A 16,529-nucleotide genomic window follows, 5' to 3' on the forward strand; every position below is an offset into this window, starting at 1 on the left:
CTGCACATCGGACGGAGAGCTTGGTTCTGCCACCGGGTTCGTGCAGTCCGTGCCGATCGGAGTTCGTTGCGTCCGGAGCGGGTCGCGCGGTCGTCGAGTTGCTTTCCGCCCGCGCCTCAACTTGGCTTCCTTTTCGCGACGATCGTCATCTCGTGGGGCCTTGTGTCGGCCAGGAGTTGCCCTGGAAGCCGGATGTTAACCGCCGCAATCAGCTCCATGGGTCGCGGGGTACGTCAGCGCTGGAGAAAAGCGGAACTGCCTGCCGCGCTGTCACCTCCAGTTGAACCAACCAGCCTGCAGCCGACGCCACGACAGCGAGAAAGCGAGCAGCATCGACCGCCGCTCCAACCGCCGGTCAGATTCGAATTCTCACCGCTGCCACGAAGAAGACCCACTCCGCCATGAGCTTCCGGACTCCCGTGTTCACCACCGTGGACGTCGTGATGCGCGCGCAGGACGCGCTGGCCGGCTGCCCGCACGTGGCCGAGATGGTGAGCGAGTACTTGGACTCCTCGCACAAGTGGACAATCGAGCGCGCCGCCTGCGCCGGGTACTTGACGCTGCTGGACCGACTGGGCGCCAAGGAGGCGCCGATCTCGCCCAGAGAGCTGGACTGGGCGCTGAGGACCGCGGCCGACAGCGGCGACTTGCGCGTCGTCAAGTGGCTGACCGCCTACCAACCAGACATGGAGTGCTCCACGCGCGTCATGGACTCGGCAGCTCTGCGCGGCCACCTCAACATCATCAAGTGGCTCCACCATTACCGCGACGAAGGCTGCACCACGGCCGCCATGGACAGCGCCGCGGCCTACGGACGGCTGGAGGTGGTGCAATGGCTCCACGAGAACCGCTCCGAGGGCTGCACGACTGCCGCGATGGACAGCGCGGCTGCCGGTGGACACCTCAAGACCGTGCAGTGGCTCGCAGCGAACCGCAAAGAGGGCTGCACCAGCGTAGCCTCGCACTTTGCGCTGCTCAACGGCCACATGCACATCCTGCGCTGGCTGAACGAGCAGAACGTCGAGGTGCAAGACGCCGCCGGCCAGCCGCGGTCGCCCAGTACTCGCTGGGGGCGGAGAGAGCGACGACTAAGCGCCACGCTGCTGGAAGTTCCCCGGCACCGCCCACGGCGGATGAGCACGGGCCTCTCGTGCCGGAACTGAGAGAAGACGAGGCCCCACAGACACCAACTTATGCGTACCATACCGAGAGACCGACGGGCTGGATCGAACAGCTCCTGTCGTGCAGTGCATTTATCAGATCCTAATCAGTAAAGTGAGAATTTCCAAGTTGAAGTGCACTTCAGCTGCGTATCTGCAAAAGCAAAGCTGAAGCGGGTGTTTGACGGATGCTGCGACTTTTGTGTCTCAGACACCCCGGGGGCAGCGCAAGCGTGGCGGGGTTACCTCCGTCCTGGCAACGAACGGCCTGCCGGGCGCCGACGGGGTCAGCAGGCGTTACTCGGAGCCTTCGTCACGCTTGCAGAGGGCGGGGTGCGTGCGCCTCGGTGCTGCGCGAGTGGATGTACCTCACTCGAAACGGTGGTCCATCCATCCATCCATCGCTGATCAGAACCCGAGGCTGGTAGGTGCATATGGAGGTGAGACGATGTTCAGCCCGATTATTTTGGCTCTGCATCAGGGCAACACCCATCGTCTTCAGTGGCGCAAGGGGGTCATGGGATGCAGCTTCCTCGGTCTCAGTGCATTGACATTTTTGATTCAGCGCACAATACAGGAAGCACCACACCAGATCAGCCAAGCGGAGGAAGAGCAGAGCGAAACATGACGATGGAACGGATGACGAGTGTCGAGGTGGTCGTAAGAGACCAAGTTGGCGCCATTGCCAGCGGGTTAGTACCGGAACTGATCGAGTCGTTCCTGGACTGCTCCCCTCGGTGGACCGTCCAAAAGGCAGCGTGCGCCGGATACCTGTCACTCCTGAAGCGCCTTGGCGAACGGAAGGCCGATATCAGCGATCACGGCTTCGACTGGTCCATGCGGATCGCAGCGACCGAGGGCTACCTCGGCATCGTGAAGTGGCTCACTGCCTACATGCCCGAGATGAAGATTTCGGCCCGAGTGATGGATGCAGCAGCATTGCGAGGCCACCTCGAGGTCGTCAAGTGGCTCCACGAAAACCGCAGCGAGGGTTGCTCCGTTCACGCGATGGACAGCGCAGCGGCTGGCGGCCACCTGGATGTTGTCAAGTGGCTTCACGAGAACCGGAGCGAAGGATGCACGACGGGCGCAATGGACACTGCTGCTGCAGGGGGTCACTTGGCCACGGTGCAGTGGTTGTGGGCGAATCGCTCCGAGGGCTGCACCACAGTCGCCGTCGATTTCGCCATCTACAACGGCCACTTCCCCGTCGTGAAGTGGTTCAGCGAGCTTGCGGATTTCCAGCCGAAAAGGGCCCGACACACGGAGGGGTCCACGAGCAGCAACAACGGCAATGCGCTCATCAAGAAGCAGCCAGGTGGCCAAGCAACCCTCGCCTTCGAGTAAGGTTGGCGCCACGCAACATTATTTACAAAGCAAGCTTGCAGTTTTTAGCAGTATGCAGGCAACGAGGCACTTGTATATTAAAGCCGACCAATAGAGACTATGCAGGAAGAGCACAACAATCAGAATGACTGCAGGATTCTCCTTCTTCTTCTTCTTCTTATCCTGGGATCTGACAGATGTTGAAGTGCAGCTTCAACACTTACGAGCCAAGCAGAGTATGCAAAGTGCACGCAGCTTCGTGGCCTTTTCTGGAATCCTACAGGTATCCATAGGTCTGGGTGTTTTCCTTGTCCCTAGTATAGCGATTTTCTTCTCTTCTCGAATGTGTATCGTAGTTCCAGAGAAGAAGAAGGTGCAAATCGCTTCTGCATGGTGTGCTAGTCGAGCTCATGAGACTGGCTTAAGTTGGTCACGCTCTACATGACGTGGCTATATGTACTTACACCGGCACACCATTGTTACATTGGGCAGCGCTCGGCAGCAGTTGATCCTGCCTCTCGAAGCTTTTGACAATAATCGCACCACAACGCAGGCAGCAGAGACACCAAATGCGTATAGTAGATTAAGCAATGCCGTGTTTGTGAATATGATCTGTAGACGCCGACATGCCGGCGTCGGAGCTGGATAAGTCTTGATATGAGCGTTCGCTCTTCCTCGCTATGACGCGCGTCGTAGCCAGACCAGGGGAGAGCGAAGAAGTAAAACAGCAAAAATAAAAGTTGTGGGGGGAAGGCCAGCAGCCGAGAAACGCCAGAGCAGATGCGTGAAGATGCCGGCACACTCACAGCCTGCGCCTGGCGTCTTTTCCCCCCATCGCCCCTTCACATGATGGTGCACTTGGCCTTGTTGCCACGCCGCGGCTGGTACTTCTCCAGGTACTTGAGCTGGCGCAGATTGATGGCCCCACGCCGGAACTTGCGGATGTGCTCCACGGCGTTGATGGGGTCCAGCCCGTACTCGATCAACGCGATAGCCACCAGCACGGGAGCTCTGTTGCAACACATAAAGCAAGGAGAACGTGCGTTAGTCAGGAATTCTCATCTACCTGCTAGTCAGCGACTTAAACTCACCGGCCCAGCCCTGCGACGCAGTGCACCGCGATGGACTTGTTGTTCTTGGAGTCGATGGCGTTGTCCTTGAAGCAGTCTTCCACCAGGTCGAGCCACTGGTCCAAGATCTCCGGGTCGGGCGACTCGCCGTCGGGGAACTCGAGCTCGTGCACGTGGATGCCGGCGGCCTCCACGGACTCGCTGCTGTAGGTGACCTCGCAGGCGCGCACGAGGTCCGTGACGTTGTGCTTCTTGAGCTCCTTGAGGTAGATGTGCAGGTTGCTGTCGTTGGGGGCGTCCATGATCACGAAGGACAGGTGCTCCCACTTGACCATCGTCGGCTTGTTCGTCGGCGCGATCATCGTGTCTCTATCACGAGTCTATATAGTTTAAGGGTAGATAGTCGGTCGGTTGGGCAGAAGCAGGAAGGGTGGACTTGCTCTCTTCTCTCTTCTCTTCTCTAGTAGGCAGGGCACTGTCGTCGCGTGTCGGTCGGTCTTAGGCCAGCAAACTTATCCCATCCGTCGACTGCGCCGCCACTTCGCTGCTCGCTCGTCGAGGCGGTCACCGTCGGATCTGCTGTCTGCAGCAACTTTACTCCTGGCGGAAGGCTCGGCGCGGGGCTGCTCTCCACTCCCACAACCAGTGGACTCGGCGAAGCGTCAGCGAACTCAGAGTTGCTCAATTTGGTCGCCAGAGGTCGCGATCGACCGGGGAAATCGGGGCGGGGGAGCAGTGGCGGGGGCTCGGCTCGACGCGGACGTCGAGGGAGGGGCTGCTACTGCTGCTTGCTGCGGGGGTGGGGCGGAACGGAGACGAGGAGCGCGCACTGGAGCTGCTCGACCGCGGACTGCTTGGCTGGAGGGCGTTTTCTGGACTGAGTGGGCGCGGCCGGGCTATTTCTGCGTGCGTCGAACTGAATTCTGGCAAAACGCGAAATATCCGCCGATGGAGCGTCATTCGTCAGCTTTTGCGCGCGGCCATTGGGCGAGAATCCAGGAACTTTCTATAAATAGATCAGAACGAGGGCCACCAACGTGATGTGCAGCACACAAAGTTCTCGCAGCCAATCAAGACGCGTCGTGGCGTCTTCTATTTTACAAGATCACATGGTATACTCACGTGGTTAGCAGCGCTTCTCGTGGTAATGGCGCTGCGCTGCGACCGTGCCCCCGCGGCGATTTCATAGCGAGCAAGCAAAGTGGCGAGGGAGGAGCGTGTCGAACGCGGCAGTAACTATTTTAGCTGCGCCTGGCCGCCATAGTCGATTTCGCTCGACGCCGCGCGAAAATTTGAGGCTGTTGTCTGTATGAAGACGAGCTGGGAGCATGTAACGGCTGTCGCCGAACGCGGCTGGGTGCTGGGGCGCTAAGTGGACGAGTTGGCTATGGCGGAGGCTGTGCAACGTTGTGCTGGCTCCGGGCATGTGTTTGGCTGCAATAGCAGGGGTCAACACCGATGGCGCGACGGATTGATTCCCTGGGCTTGTGCAGACGTTGAAGTGGAGGCGTACAGTAGTTGAAGAAGAGTCCATCTTCTAGATAATCTTTCTGCTCGTGGCCGTGAACCAGACTTGTTATCGCCATGTGGCACCCTATAGCTTGACTACAGGCTCAGCAAGGGCGCGCTGAATCAACGGTGCGACTTGCTTCCTTGACGCAGCCGTGTTGAGCTGGTTGAAGGCTGCTACATGTCCATCGCGGTGCGTCTCGGGCAGCTTCAAAACTTCCAGATGCAGTGAAGCTTCCTTTTCAAAGAATGTCACGCAGTGTTTGACGTCGTCACCACTTTCCTGGAAGAAGAGCAACTGGCGGTGGCGCTGCCCATCGGCGGTCATGAACATGGTCATCACCACCAAGAACGCCAACTCGTTCTGCTTGCAGTACGTCGATAAACCCTCACGCAGTGCGGCAGCGTCTTTCGACTTGAGCACGAAGGCCTCCAAGTCAATAAGCACCGCACTGATGCCGACCTTCTTGGCATCACCAGTCGCCGTCGAGAACGTAAACTCCTTGTAGTCTACCTGCAGGCAATTCTCCAGCGTGAACGCCCCCCAGTGAGCCGGATTAAACTTCTCCGCTTGCAGCCACTTGAACAACTCCTCCTTCTTCGCGAACGCGGTCTGCTCCAACTGCTCGGCAGCCTTCACATCCCGCGGCGTCACCTTCTTCGCACTCGGATCGAAATTGATGCTGTCCAGAGCAATGACTCCAAGCAACATAGTCGACAGCAGCTTGTGTACGTCATGACTCTCCGCTTCCTTCAGCCTCTCGGCGACCAGCGTGCAGGTACTGGCCACCAGCGCGTTGCCGTCCGCGAACGCCACCTCCCGCTTCTCGGCGTCCAAGTGCTGGCCCAGGTCCGAGTGGTGGTCCACGATCTCCACCACGCGCAAGTCTCCCAGCTGCGGGATCTTCTTGTTGCTCAGTGCATTGTGGTCCATCAGCGTCACCTTCACCTTGGACTTGAGGCCCCACGGAAACTCGTCCACGAACACGAGCGCGTGCGTGTCGACGCCCAGCTCCTGGAACAGCGCGGTGACGTCGCAGCGCAGCACCAGTTCTGCTCTGGGGATGGACAGGACGGGCACGTGCAGCGCCTCCGAGTGCCGCTGGTAGTGCATGAAGGCGTAGACCAGCGAGCTGACGATGGAGTCGGCGTCCGCCGCCTCATTGCCCATGAACACGTGCACGACCGCGGGAGGCGGGGACTGCGTCAGCGCCGACCGCGTGGAGCGCAAGAACTCGTTGAAGCTCGCGACGCTGGAGCGACGAGCGGCGTCAGAGTCGACGCGCCATGGAACGGAGGAAGCGGTGGACATGCTGCTGCTGCTGTTGACGCGGAGAAGAGGACGATGAAGCAGGCGCAGCCGGCGGAGCATGCACTGATTGAGCTCTTGGCTCGGAATGCTCAAGTGTTTATAAATCTGCTCTTGGCGGTGAAGTCGATGTGCTCTTCAACCGCATAAAGGTATCTGAGACTTCGTCATCTGATAACTCGTGTGCCTCACACCATTCGAAGATGTACCTGGTTTATGGTACCTTTCTCTGTGGCCGTGGCACCGGAGCGCATCTAACTTTTTGCTTTCGTCCGTCGTCTGCAAAGGTTGGTCGAAAGCGCCTTCATCTCGCGTCGATATCTCGTGCGCGAGCGAGGTTCACGCCGCGCACAGCACCTCATCTTCTTCGCCTTCATCTCAGCTAGCTAAATATATGCGCGACTCATTCTAACTCGCCCTATTCACTTCACAACCCCCACTCTCGCGCAGCAACCGCTTCAACAGACATGGTGGACCCCGCGCCCGTGCCAGGCGAAGGCCCCGAGACGCTGAGCCTCGGCGACCGCCTGCTGCTGCTGCTGACCATCCTGCTGTTCCTGTCGCTGAGCGCGGTGTCCGGGCGCGTCCTGTACCGGCAGTACGCGGCCAAACGCAAGCGCCTCTCCAGCGCCGCGTCCCCCGCCGCCAACGAGGCTCCGGGGCCCGTTCCAGCGGGCAAAGCGCCGTACTCGGCCGTGCCACAGGCCCCTCAAGCCTCTGTGAACGTCGTCGGAGGCTCCGAGTCCGCGCTGATGGAGGAGGAGGGCGCCGCAGCCGCGTCCACGGGCTCCGAGATGCGTCAGAGACTCTACCTGCTGCTGTTCGTGGCGTCCACGCTGCGCGTGTGCTCGCTGGTCACAGAAGTGGCGACGCTGGAGAAGGTGGCGGCCCTGCCGTCCACCTCCGTGTACTGCAAGCTGCTGACGCTGTTCCTGTGGCTGCCGTCCATGCTGTTCGTGTCCATGTACGGACTCGTGCTGCTCTTCTGGGCGCAGCTGTGCTACGCCTGCTGGGGCAAGGCACACCCGTGGCCTCGCCGCGTCTTCTTCCTCTTCAACGTGCTACTCTACGTGGGCTTTGCGCTGCTGTTCGCGCTGTCGAGCACGTCGGCGGGACTCTGGAGGGGCTGCGACTTGCTGCAAGGCGGAGTCTACTTCGTGGGGCTGTTCGGTATCCTGTACTACAGCATTCGGCTCATCGACTTCTTCCGTAACCAGAGCCCAGATGAAGATTTCTTCTTCGACTTGTCGTCGGCAGCCATGGGCAACGGAAACGGCACCGCAGGACGCCAGGGAGGCTCATCGTTCTCCATCGCAGCCAGTTCACCCAGGCAACTCGTGCTGCGCAGGGTGAGTGCTGCCAATCATCATGTGGTGCTGTTAGCTAACTAAAGAGAGGTGACTAACGGCTCCCTATTGACAACTTGACCAGATCACGGCCGTGTGCATCCTGCTCTGCGTCCTGTTCGCGGTGAAGGCCGTGTACTTGATCGGCATGGGCACGGGATACATGGAATCGGAGGAGTCCCAGTACCGTACTCCCGTGGGTGTCCACCACATTGCGTACGAGTTTACCATCCACTTTTCGACCGAGTTCGTCCCCAGCGCACTGTTGCTGTTCTTCACGCGCCAGGACAAGAATTCGTCAGCGCAGCGGCAACGCCTGCGTACGTCGTCTGCCACCTCAGCCTCCGCATCCTTGTCTGGCGGTAGCTATGGCGCAAACAACCCTCGTGACAAGCCCCCGACGCCCAACTACGCCTACGCACCTCTTCGCGGTGGCGGACACGGTCTTGCACCAGGTCAACACTACCAGGAAGACGCCGTGCCGATGCTCTCTGGGTATCAATACCAGGTGCGCACTGCAGAAGGATTCCTAGGTGGTCGATCGATCAGTTCACTAACGAAGTGTGTGTGTACTACACGCAGGCGACGCAGCGGGCGTATGGTTCGACGAGCACAACGTCTACCACGTCAGCAAACCTGCGTTCGAGCAACAGCAGTGGGGCCTTCCTGCTCGATAGCATCAGTGGAAGTGCATTCGGCAGTGCAGGCCCAAACACTGGCTCGAACGCAAAAATGGCGTACCATTGAAATAAATCCAGCGCAAATGGTAATACATGCTAATGATCAACTGCTTTACTCAGCGGGTGTTCAAGCAGATCGCTATCCCTTGGTCAACTACTGCAACAGCACGAGTGCGAGGGCTAGAAGCCAGCCGTAGCACAGTTCGAGCCTGAGAGCGCCATTTCCTATGTCAGCAGCAGCCGAAGAAACGTCAGTCGCAGAAGTCGACCCAGACTCAGCAGGAGCTGCCGTACCTCCGCTGGGCGTCGTCGTGCCATCGCTTCCAGTGTACGTCCCCGCGGCGGTCACGCTGTTGTCGTTCGTCATGTCCACTCCCACCGAGATCCAAGCCAAGAGACCGTCTTCCACGGACTCGCCCAGTTTCACGTACTGAACGAACGGGTCGAAGTCGTCAGCCGCAGACTGCAAGGCGATGGAGTCGTCTTCGTTCGTGGTGACCCGGATCGAGTTGTCCGCGTACACTCCAGTGGACTGCACCTCCGTGATGAGGGATTGGTCGAAGAAGAGCTGGCCTACGTGCGATACCCGTCCACCCGAGTACGTTCCGTTGGCAAGCACAGTGCCATCCGAGTGCGTCATGATATGGATGTGTGTAGTGCGTCCCGCGTACAGCCCTGGGAACTTGGTGGCGAAGGAAACGAACCCGTCCGAATCAGTGAACGATAGACCTCGATGGAAGGTGGTGCCGACGTTGTCGGCGTCACGCGAGTTCCCGTTCGTCCTCGCAACCACCCCCGGCGGCGGTTTTGGCATGAGACGGAGAAGGTGTCCACAATGTTCTGAGTGGCGACGTGTGTTTTGTGGTGTGGTGTCCGTGTCGTACAGTCCAACGATCCAGTTATAGTCGCGGACGAGGAGGGCAATGGCGACAGCGCTGTGTTGGCAGCAACGCGAGCGGATTGTGGCGAAGATGGATGGCAGTGGTTGTCAAAGTGAAGCAACCGATAGGCAGGAGGGAGGGTAGGGTAAGTTGAAGGAAGGCACAGAGTGAAGGATGTTGAAGTGGTTTGGCCAATGGCCTGCGCAGTCGCCATTGCGGTCGCGCGTATGGATAGTTGGTAGACATCAGTGCACGGCAAGTTTGTGGATTGCAACTCAAGACCGTACTTTTACAGGATCATTTCTATAGTACCTTCTTTTCTATTCGACTTTCCGAATAGACAACCTCAATAACTTTGATGATCGTATTCGACTTCATTCATTGACTCGGGATGTCGGTGGTTGCAGCGCTGGGTCCTCTTTTGGACTCGGCCTCCCCCATTGATGAACGTCCGCTGTCGCTATTCCAAGGCAGCGTGAGTGAGTGGGGTGATATGAGAAGTTATTGACTCTACCCTTGCTTTTCTTATTATTTTCAACGCCCTTCTACCATACACCACAAGGCATACAACTATTCCTACCATACATTGTCATTCTTCTGTACTGGATGCTGCCATTCTTCTGTACTGGATGCTGCCATTCTGCTGTACTGGATGCTGCCATTCTGCTGTACTGGATGCTGCCATGTTTGAAAACGATGCTGCGGTAGCCTACCAGACTCTACGATAAACTCAGCCACTGCAGCCGATCACCAATTGCAGCCCCAACGTATTGCACAATCCGCCATTTATACACCAATGCAGGCAGGCACCTGACGAGCACCGTGTCATCTAACCATCGCCACTTTACTCTAGTATCGTGGAGGTACAGAAACCACACCTTCACAACAGGTTGTTGTCAACAAATTTCAGGACTTGTGTAAGTTTGTTTCAATTTTGGTAATTTTGGTAGCTTATGGTGTGGGTCGATAACCTCAGCCCATGCAGCGTAAAGTGATCTGCGTTACCTTTAGTTACTGAGGCTGGACCTCGCTCGGACGCACCTCGCCATTCCCAGCTCCCACGTCGTGCACCACACCCACAGAGCCGCTGCCAGCAAGCGATAGTGGCGAGTTGTGGTCGTCGCGGTTATCGGCAGTCCTGGGGCCGTCCACACCACGACCTCCGCCGACTCCCGGCGGCTGCTGCTCGTCGCCGCCTGCATCGGGTGGGGGAGGAAAACGACCGTCGACGCTCCCACTTCCGTGCCACGAACCCTTGTCGGAGCTGTGTCGGTGTAGATGGTCTCGGCCGTGCGGGGTATCGTCTTGGTCTCCATGATCTTCGTGCTCACCAGGAAGTCCGTGTGGTGAATCGACGCGCTTGTCGTCCTGAGGCTGGTCCGGGTCACCCTGCAACGGTTTATCACTCCGAAGCGGCTCGCTGTCGGCATTCCGCGGTTGCCTCCCGTTCGGCAAGTCGTCTCGCGGTGGCTCGTTCTGCTGCCCTCCATGCATGGGGCCGTCGATTGAACGAGAAGGCATCGGAGGCATCGCATTCTGGTCATCGCGGCCCTCCTTTTGAAGGGCCTTACGGTGAGGTTCACCTTGACCGGCATCCGAGAACCGCGGCATGCCGTCCTTGCCGGACGCCGACCACGATGGAGACGCATTGCTGCTCGCGCCAGAAGGAGGTGCGAATCGGTCGTCCAGACTGCCACTGCCTAGCCAGAGGTGGTCGGCTGCATGACCGACAAAAGCGTGGCCTCCGACACTGAGGCTTCCGACACCGACACCAGCATCCGACGGAGGAGAGCGGTTTCCAGCACGGAAGCTGCCAGCATCGTCTCGGTCATCAGACGAAGAAGGGTCGCGGGGACTGCTCCCCGCAGAGCCGAAGCCGACGCCACTTCCGTTCGGTCCTGCGTGGCGAAGGAACTGCCTGTGGTGCGGCGAGTCTGGCTGAGTCACCCCGATATCGGCGAGGACGGCAGCTGCGGTCATGACGGCGGCGACGGTGAGCGTGAGTTTGACCATGCTGGTACAGTGTGGAGCTGAGCCGAGCTGAGTTGGGTCCGAAGGCTTGACTGGTTACTTGAAGGTGTGCTGGGTATCGCCCAAATTGAAGAGTGGGGAGGGCGAAGGCCAAGTGTTGATGAGCGTTGGTGCGGTGGCTATAGATGCCACGCCTGACAAGCCCCGGCTAGTGGCGCACCCGAACGAATGCGTTCATCAGAGCACCAGGATTGTCGTGGAGGGCTACTGCCGCTGCCGCTGCCGCTGCTGTTGCGACGTGGCTTCGGATGCCTTTGCATGCCGGGTAGCACAAGAAGCCGGTATGCTTGTCCGATCATGCGAATGCAGGCGGCGGTTTTGGCATGAGACGGAGAAGGTGTCCACAATGTTCTGAGTGGCGACGTGTGTTTTGTGGTGTGGTGTCCGTGTCGTACAGTCCAACGATCCAGTTATAGTCGCGGACGAGGAGGGCAATGGCGACAGCGCTGTGTTGGCAGCAACGCGAGCGGATTGTGGCGAAGATGGATGGCAGTGGTTGTCAAAGTGAAGCAACCGATAGGCAGGAGGGAGGGTAGGGCAAGTTGAAGGAAGGCACAGAGTGAAGGATGTTGAAGTGGTTTGGCCAATGGCCTGCGCAGTCGCCATTGCGGTCGCGCGTATGGATAGTTGGTAGACATCAGTGCACGGCAAGTTTGTGGATTGCAACTCAAGACCGTACTTTTACAGGATCATTTCTATAGTACCTTCTTTTCTATTCGACTTTCCGAATAGACAACCTCAATAACTTTGATGATCGTATTCGACTTCATTCATTGACTCGGGATGTCGGTGGTTGCAGCGCTGGGTCCTCTTTTGGACTAGGCCTCCCCCATTGATGAACGTCCGCTGTCGCTATTCCAAGGCAGCGTGAGTGAGTGGGGTGATATGAGAAGTTATTGACTCTACCCTTGCTTTTCTTATTATTTTCAACGCCCTTCTACCATACACCACAAGGCATACAACTATTCCTACCATACATTGTCATTCTTCTGTACTGGATGCTGCCATTCTTCTGTACTGGATGCTGCCATTCTGCTGTACTGGATGCTGCCATTCTGCTGTACTGGATGCTGCCATGTTTGAAAACGATGCTGCGGTAGCCTACCAGACTCTACGATAAACTCAGCCACTGCAGCCGATCACCAATTGCAGCCCCAACGTATTGCACAATCCGCCATTTATACACCAATGCAGGCAGGCACCTGACGAGCACCGTGACATCTAACCATCGCCACTTTACTCTAGTATCGTGGAGGTACAGAAACCACACCTTCACAACAGGTTGTTGTCAACAAATTTCAGGACTTGTGTAAGTTTGTTTCAATTTTGGTAATTTTGGTAGCTTATGGTGTGGGTCGATAACCTCAGCCCATGCAGCGTAAAGTGATCTGCGTTACCTTTAGTTACTGAGGCTGGACCTCGCTCGGACGCACCAGCTGAAACAAACAACACTGCAGAATATACTGCGCTCTTACTCGGAGTGACGGCTGCCGCCGATCATGGCATGCAACGTCTACGTGTCGAAGGTGACAGTATGCTGGTCGTGCAGCAAGTCCGCGGAATCTACCAAACTCGCAATCCCCGCCTGCGTGGCCTGCGCAACCAGGTGAAGTTGGCGGTACGCCGTCTTGGGCAATTTTCGCTACATCACGTCGATCGGCAAGCAAACCAACATGCCGACCGATTGGCCACCAGCGCCGTCAACCGCCGCCGAACGGAGATGGTCTGTGGTGTCCATCCATCCGGAGACGACTGTACATCTGCCCGGGTTGTAGACGATGCTTCGTCGCAAGATACGGCCGCCGACACCACCGAGGTGGTAACGGAGGCCAACGCCGCCACCACAGACACCATCATGACCGACGACAGCGATGCCGTGGATCATGGTGACATTGACGACGGCGATCTGTACCTGCCCATGCGTATTGGCCCCGATGCGGCCCCTCAACGTCGCCCCCGCCTCCGTCTTCGTGAGCTCCAAGAACCCGAGGCAGAAGAAGCTCGCACAGTGATGGAACGGTTAGGCGCCACATTAGCTGCAAAGATCACTGATGCCACGGATTGGTGCACGGCGGGAGGCTATATCACGGCACTCCCCTATCTCATCTACGATAAGCTGTAGCCATACGCAGCGCCAGCGCCAATCGACCACCGGCAAGAATCTGGGGCAGCAACGGGACGTTCAACACGGCAGCGGTGCATGCTCTTCATCACGCAGGGCGCCAAGGAGGAACGATCGGCGGGGTCACCCGCCGCGCAACTCGCCGTTCAACCACGATCGGCGCTTAGATGAGGCATTGGACGATTTGCATGCTGTTGAGGGCAATAATTCCAGCACGCGCAAAGCTGTCCTCAAAGCGCGACGCCGCGTTGGCCGTATTCGCAAGTCCCAGGAGCAGCAACGGCTTCGTTACCGTTTTAGGAAGAACGAAAAAGCGTGCGTGGAGGAGATTTTAGCGACCGCCCGAGCCGCCAGGACGCCAGCAGCACCCCAGACGGCGAATTCAGCCGCGAACGATGCTGCAGAGATGGATCCCAACGTGTGCCCGGTCGCCAGCGAGCGCCTCTGGCAGCACTTCGCCTCGGTCAATACGCCTCGCGTGGCGTTTGACCCGCTCGCACCATCCGGTGCTGCGTTTCGACAAGCTCTTGCTCAACTCCCTGCGGCGTCCAAGTTGCCGGTCCTGCTTACGAGGGCTCCACGCGCTGACGAGATCGAAGAGCTACTACTCCGACTGAAACCAGGGTCGAGCCCCGGCTTAGATGGCGTTGGTTATGATATTTACAAGTCATTTGCCGCCCAGCTCCTTCCAGCGCTGACCGCAATATTCAAATGCTGCTGGGAGCACCAACGCCTGCCCCAGAGCTGGAAGCTTGGTACTGTGCGGCTGATCTTCAAGAAGGGTAGCCGAACCGACCCTAGCAACTGGCACCCAACTTGTCTACAACAGGCAATCTACAAGATTTACGCAGGTGTGTTGGCCAAGCGCTTCACTCGCTGGATGGAAGCCAATGGTCGGCACGCCCCAGCTCAGAAAGGGTTTCGTGCTGTTAATGGCTGCGGTGAGCACAATTTTGTGGCGTCGACGCTGGTGGGCCAGGCCTGACGCAAGCGACGTGAGCTGCGTGTGATTTGGTATGACTTGGAAAATGCGTTCGGAAGCGTGATACACGAGCTACTGTGGTATATCTTGGAGTTACTAGGCGTGCCGCTGGAGTTGCATTTACTGTGGCGAATGGTGCTGACGGACCAACGGCTCCCGTGCAGCTTCGAGTTGGTGTCTTTCAAGGCTGCCCTATTAGCCCTCACCTCTTTACGGCGGTCCTTACCCCGCTTCTACTCGCGCTAGATCAACTTTCGGGTGCGGGGGTAAAGCTGTCAGGTGACGACCAGCCAGGGGTTCTGCCTATGCGGACGACTTAAAAGGTTTTAGCACCAGTAAGGCTGGGTTGAGCGTCATTACGCTCTAGTGACGGACTTCCTGCGGTGGACGGGCTAACGAGCCAACCCATCGAAGTGCAAGTCCCTTGAAGTAGAGCGGAACGGCAAAGGCAAGCTGATCACCGGTCAGCTTGGCCTCAAGATCGGCGACACGGTGATTCCAAGACTGGAGATGGATCAGGCGTACTCGTACCTCGGTATTGGAGATGGATTTGATCACGTCAAGAGTCGATTGGAGCTCGTACCCGCTATCACGGAGCTAAAGCACGATGCTACAGCTCTCCTGCAGTCGGGCCTTGCCCCTTGGCAAGTTATCAAGGCGATAAAAACCTACCTCTACCCTCGCGTCGACTACGCGCTTCGACATAGCGACCATTTAACGAGCAGCTCGAAGGATTTGATCGCCATCTCCAACGTGGCCTACGTCGGCTACTACACCTGCCCAAGAACTCGACCAACGAATTCCTATATTCGCCTGTCACAAAGGGCGGACTTGGTCTGCTTCCGCTGACGGAGCTTCACGGGGCGCTCCAGCTGGCGTACGGATGGCAAGTACTTCATTCCCCGGATTCGGCGATTCGCCGCATTGCCCGTGCTCAACTGCGAGACGCTGCGGCCGCCCACCACCATCTGGATGTCTCGTACTGGAGGTCACGCAAAGATGAGCTCTGTCAGCTCGTGTTGAACTCCAAGTTACAAGATTCTATCCACGCACCACTAAAGAAGCACTATAGTGACGTTGCCACCTTATGGACGGATATCCAGCGGAGACTACAGAAATTCAGCCTCCAGTTCGAGTTCTCACCTGCAAACGTCGAGACGGGGGCCTCTGCAGCGGCACTTCAACTACGAGTTCCTAACCACGACTCAACCGAACGATCCTGCGTCAAACCAAGATGTATCTGAAGTATCGCCACTGGCGAGAATGGACGGCGCTGAAAAGCCAAGGTCGCGTTGCCCGTGCGATCGGAGGTGCAGGTAGCGCGTTTCTGACCCGTCCTCTATACCTTTAGGAGGCGGGCTATCGATTTGCCATCGCTGCGCGTCTCAATCAGGTGGACACCAACAGTTTCCTCACAGACCAGAACATTCGGACCCACTCAACTTGCCGTGAACCTGGCTGCAAGTGGAAAGAGACGCTGGCGCATGTGCTTGGGCACTGTAAGGGAACTGAAGATGCTGTTCGTGGCCGTCACAATGACGCTCTTAAGCTGATCTCCGATGCGATCGAGGCGGCCACGCGCCGTAACCAGCGTGGCCGCATCGAATTGCTGGTCGACAAAACGGTGCCAACACTACCAGGCCCTGCCCTGCGCCCGGATCTGCAGCTTTATAATCATTCGAAGAGGGCGGCAGCTATCGTGGATCTTGCAATCACCTACGAGAAACACAACGACACGGCACCATCAGCAATGGCCATTATTGCAGATCAAAAGCAAAATATGCCGGCGTGAAGCGGCACCTGGAGCGGCAGGGCTGGACCGTACAACTTTCAGCGCTCGTATATGGCGCCCTTGGTGCTGTAGCCATTGGGAATCACAAAGTGCTCACCAAGGAGCTCGGACTGCTGAAGCGAGAAGCCAAGTTCCTGGATAGGAGAGTCTCTGCTTCAAGTATTCAATGCAGCCGCCGCATTTGGGCAGATCACTGCATGAAACACAGGCAACGACAGCGTTCAAGACAGGGGGGCAGGCAGGTGACGGAGACCGGGGGGACTCCTTCACGCAGCGCCAGCAACTAGACGGAAATGTGGCCCATGTGGCTCACAGGGCCCT

General features: G+C 57.9%; 6 protein-coding genes across 6 annotated transcripts; 2 read left to right on the forward strand and 4 right to left on the reverse strand.

Moving 5' to 3' along the window:
- Positions 1-401: 401 nt before the first annotated feature.
- Positions 402-1,163, forward strand: PHYSODRAFT_534167 (hypothetical protein; the record flags this gene model as incomplete). The annotated part of the gene is made up of 1 exon (XM_009540851.1): positions 402-1,163. The coding sequence occupies one exon, from the start codon at positions 402-404 to the stop codon at positions 1,161-1,163; it is 762 nt and encodes a 253-aa protein (XP_009539146.1).
- Positions 1,164-3,292: 2,129 nt separating this feature from the next.
- PHYSODRAFT_356206 (hypothetical protein) lies at positions 3,293-4,420 on the reverse strand. The gene is made up of 2 exons (XM_009540852.1): positions 3,578-4,420; positions 3,293-3,497 (listed from the first exon to the last, which is right to left on the reverse strand). Exons 1-2 carry the CDS (start codon positions 3,916-3,918, stop codon positions 3,329-3,331), a joined length of 510 nt encoding a protein of 169 aa, XP_009539147.1. The 5' UTR covers positions 3,919-4,420; the 3' UTR covers positions 3,293-3,328.
- A 730-nt stretch (positions 4,421-5,150) lies between these two features.
- PHYSODRAFT_342406 (hypothetical protein) lies at positions 5,151-6,377 on the reverse strand (the record flags this gene model as incomplete). The annotated part of the gene is made up of 1 exon (XM_009540853.1): positions 5,151-6,377. One exon carries the CDS (start codon positions 6,375-6,377, stop codon positions 5,151-5,153), a length of 1,227 nt encoding a protein of 408 aa, XP_009539148.1.
- A 464-nt stretch (positions 6,378-6,841) lies between these two features.
- On the forward strand, positions 6,842-8,467 carry PHYSODRAFT_566527 (hypothetical protein; the record flags this gene model as incomplete). Its single annotated transcript, XM_009540854.1, has 4 exons — positions 6,842-7,623; positions 7,696-7,723; positions 7,806-8,228; positions 8,303-8,467. The coding sequence occupies 4 exons, from the start codon at positions 6,842-6,844 to the stop codon at positions 8,465-8,467; spliced, it is 1,398 nt and encodes a 465-aa protein (XP_009539149.1).
- A 246-nt stretch (positions 8,468-8,713) lies between these two features.
- PHYSODRAFT_390988 (hypothetical protein) lies at positions 8,714-9,196 on the reverse strand (the record flags this gene model as incomplete). Its single annotated transcript, XM_009540855.1, has 1 exon — positions 8,714-9,196. A coding segment is annotated over one exon (483 nt), but the record flags the coding sequence as incomplete, so codon positions are not given.
- Positions 9,197-10,292: 1,096 nt separating this feature from the next.
- On the reverse strand, positions 10,293-11,294 carry PHYSODRAFT_342409 (hypothetical protein; the record flags this gene model as incomplete). The annotated part of the gene is made up of 1 exon (XM_009540856.1): positions 10,293-11,294. The coding sequence occupies one exon, from the start codon at positions 11,292-11,294 to the stop codon at positions 10,293-10,295; it is 1,002 nt and encodes a 333-aa protein (XP_009539151.1).
- Between the last annotated feature and the right edge of the window lie 5,235 nt (positions 11,295-16,529).

This window comes from Phytophthora sojae, assembly GCF_000149755.1.
Source record: "Phytophthora sojae unplaced genomic scaffold PHYSOscaffold_16, whole genome shotgun sequence".
Classification (NCBI taxonomy): Eukaryota; Oomycota; class Peronosporomycetes; order Peronosporales; family Peronosporaceae; genus Phytophthora; species Phytophthora sojae.

What these genes read in the sequence shown, in the direction of transcription:
- PHYSODRAFT_356206 (XM_009540852.1), bottom strand. Translation starts at nt 3,918, where the DNA reads ATGATCGCGCCGACGAACAAGCCGACGATGGTCAAGTGGGAGCACCTG. An exon ending in TGCGTCGCAGGGCTGGGCCG is followed by an intron (nt 3,498 to 3,577) that starts GTGAGTTTAAGT and finishes GTGTTGCAACAG; the next exon opens with AGCTCCCGTGCTGGTGGCTA.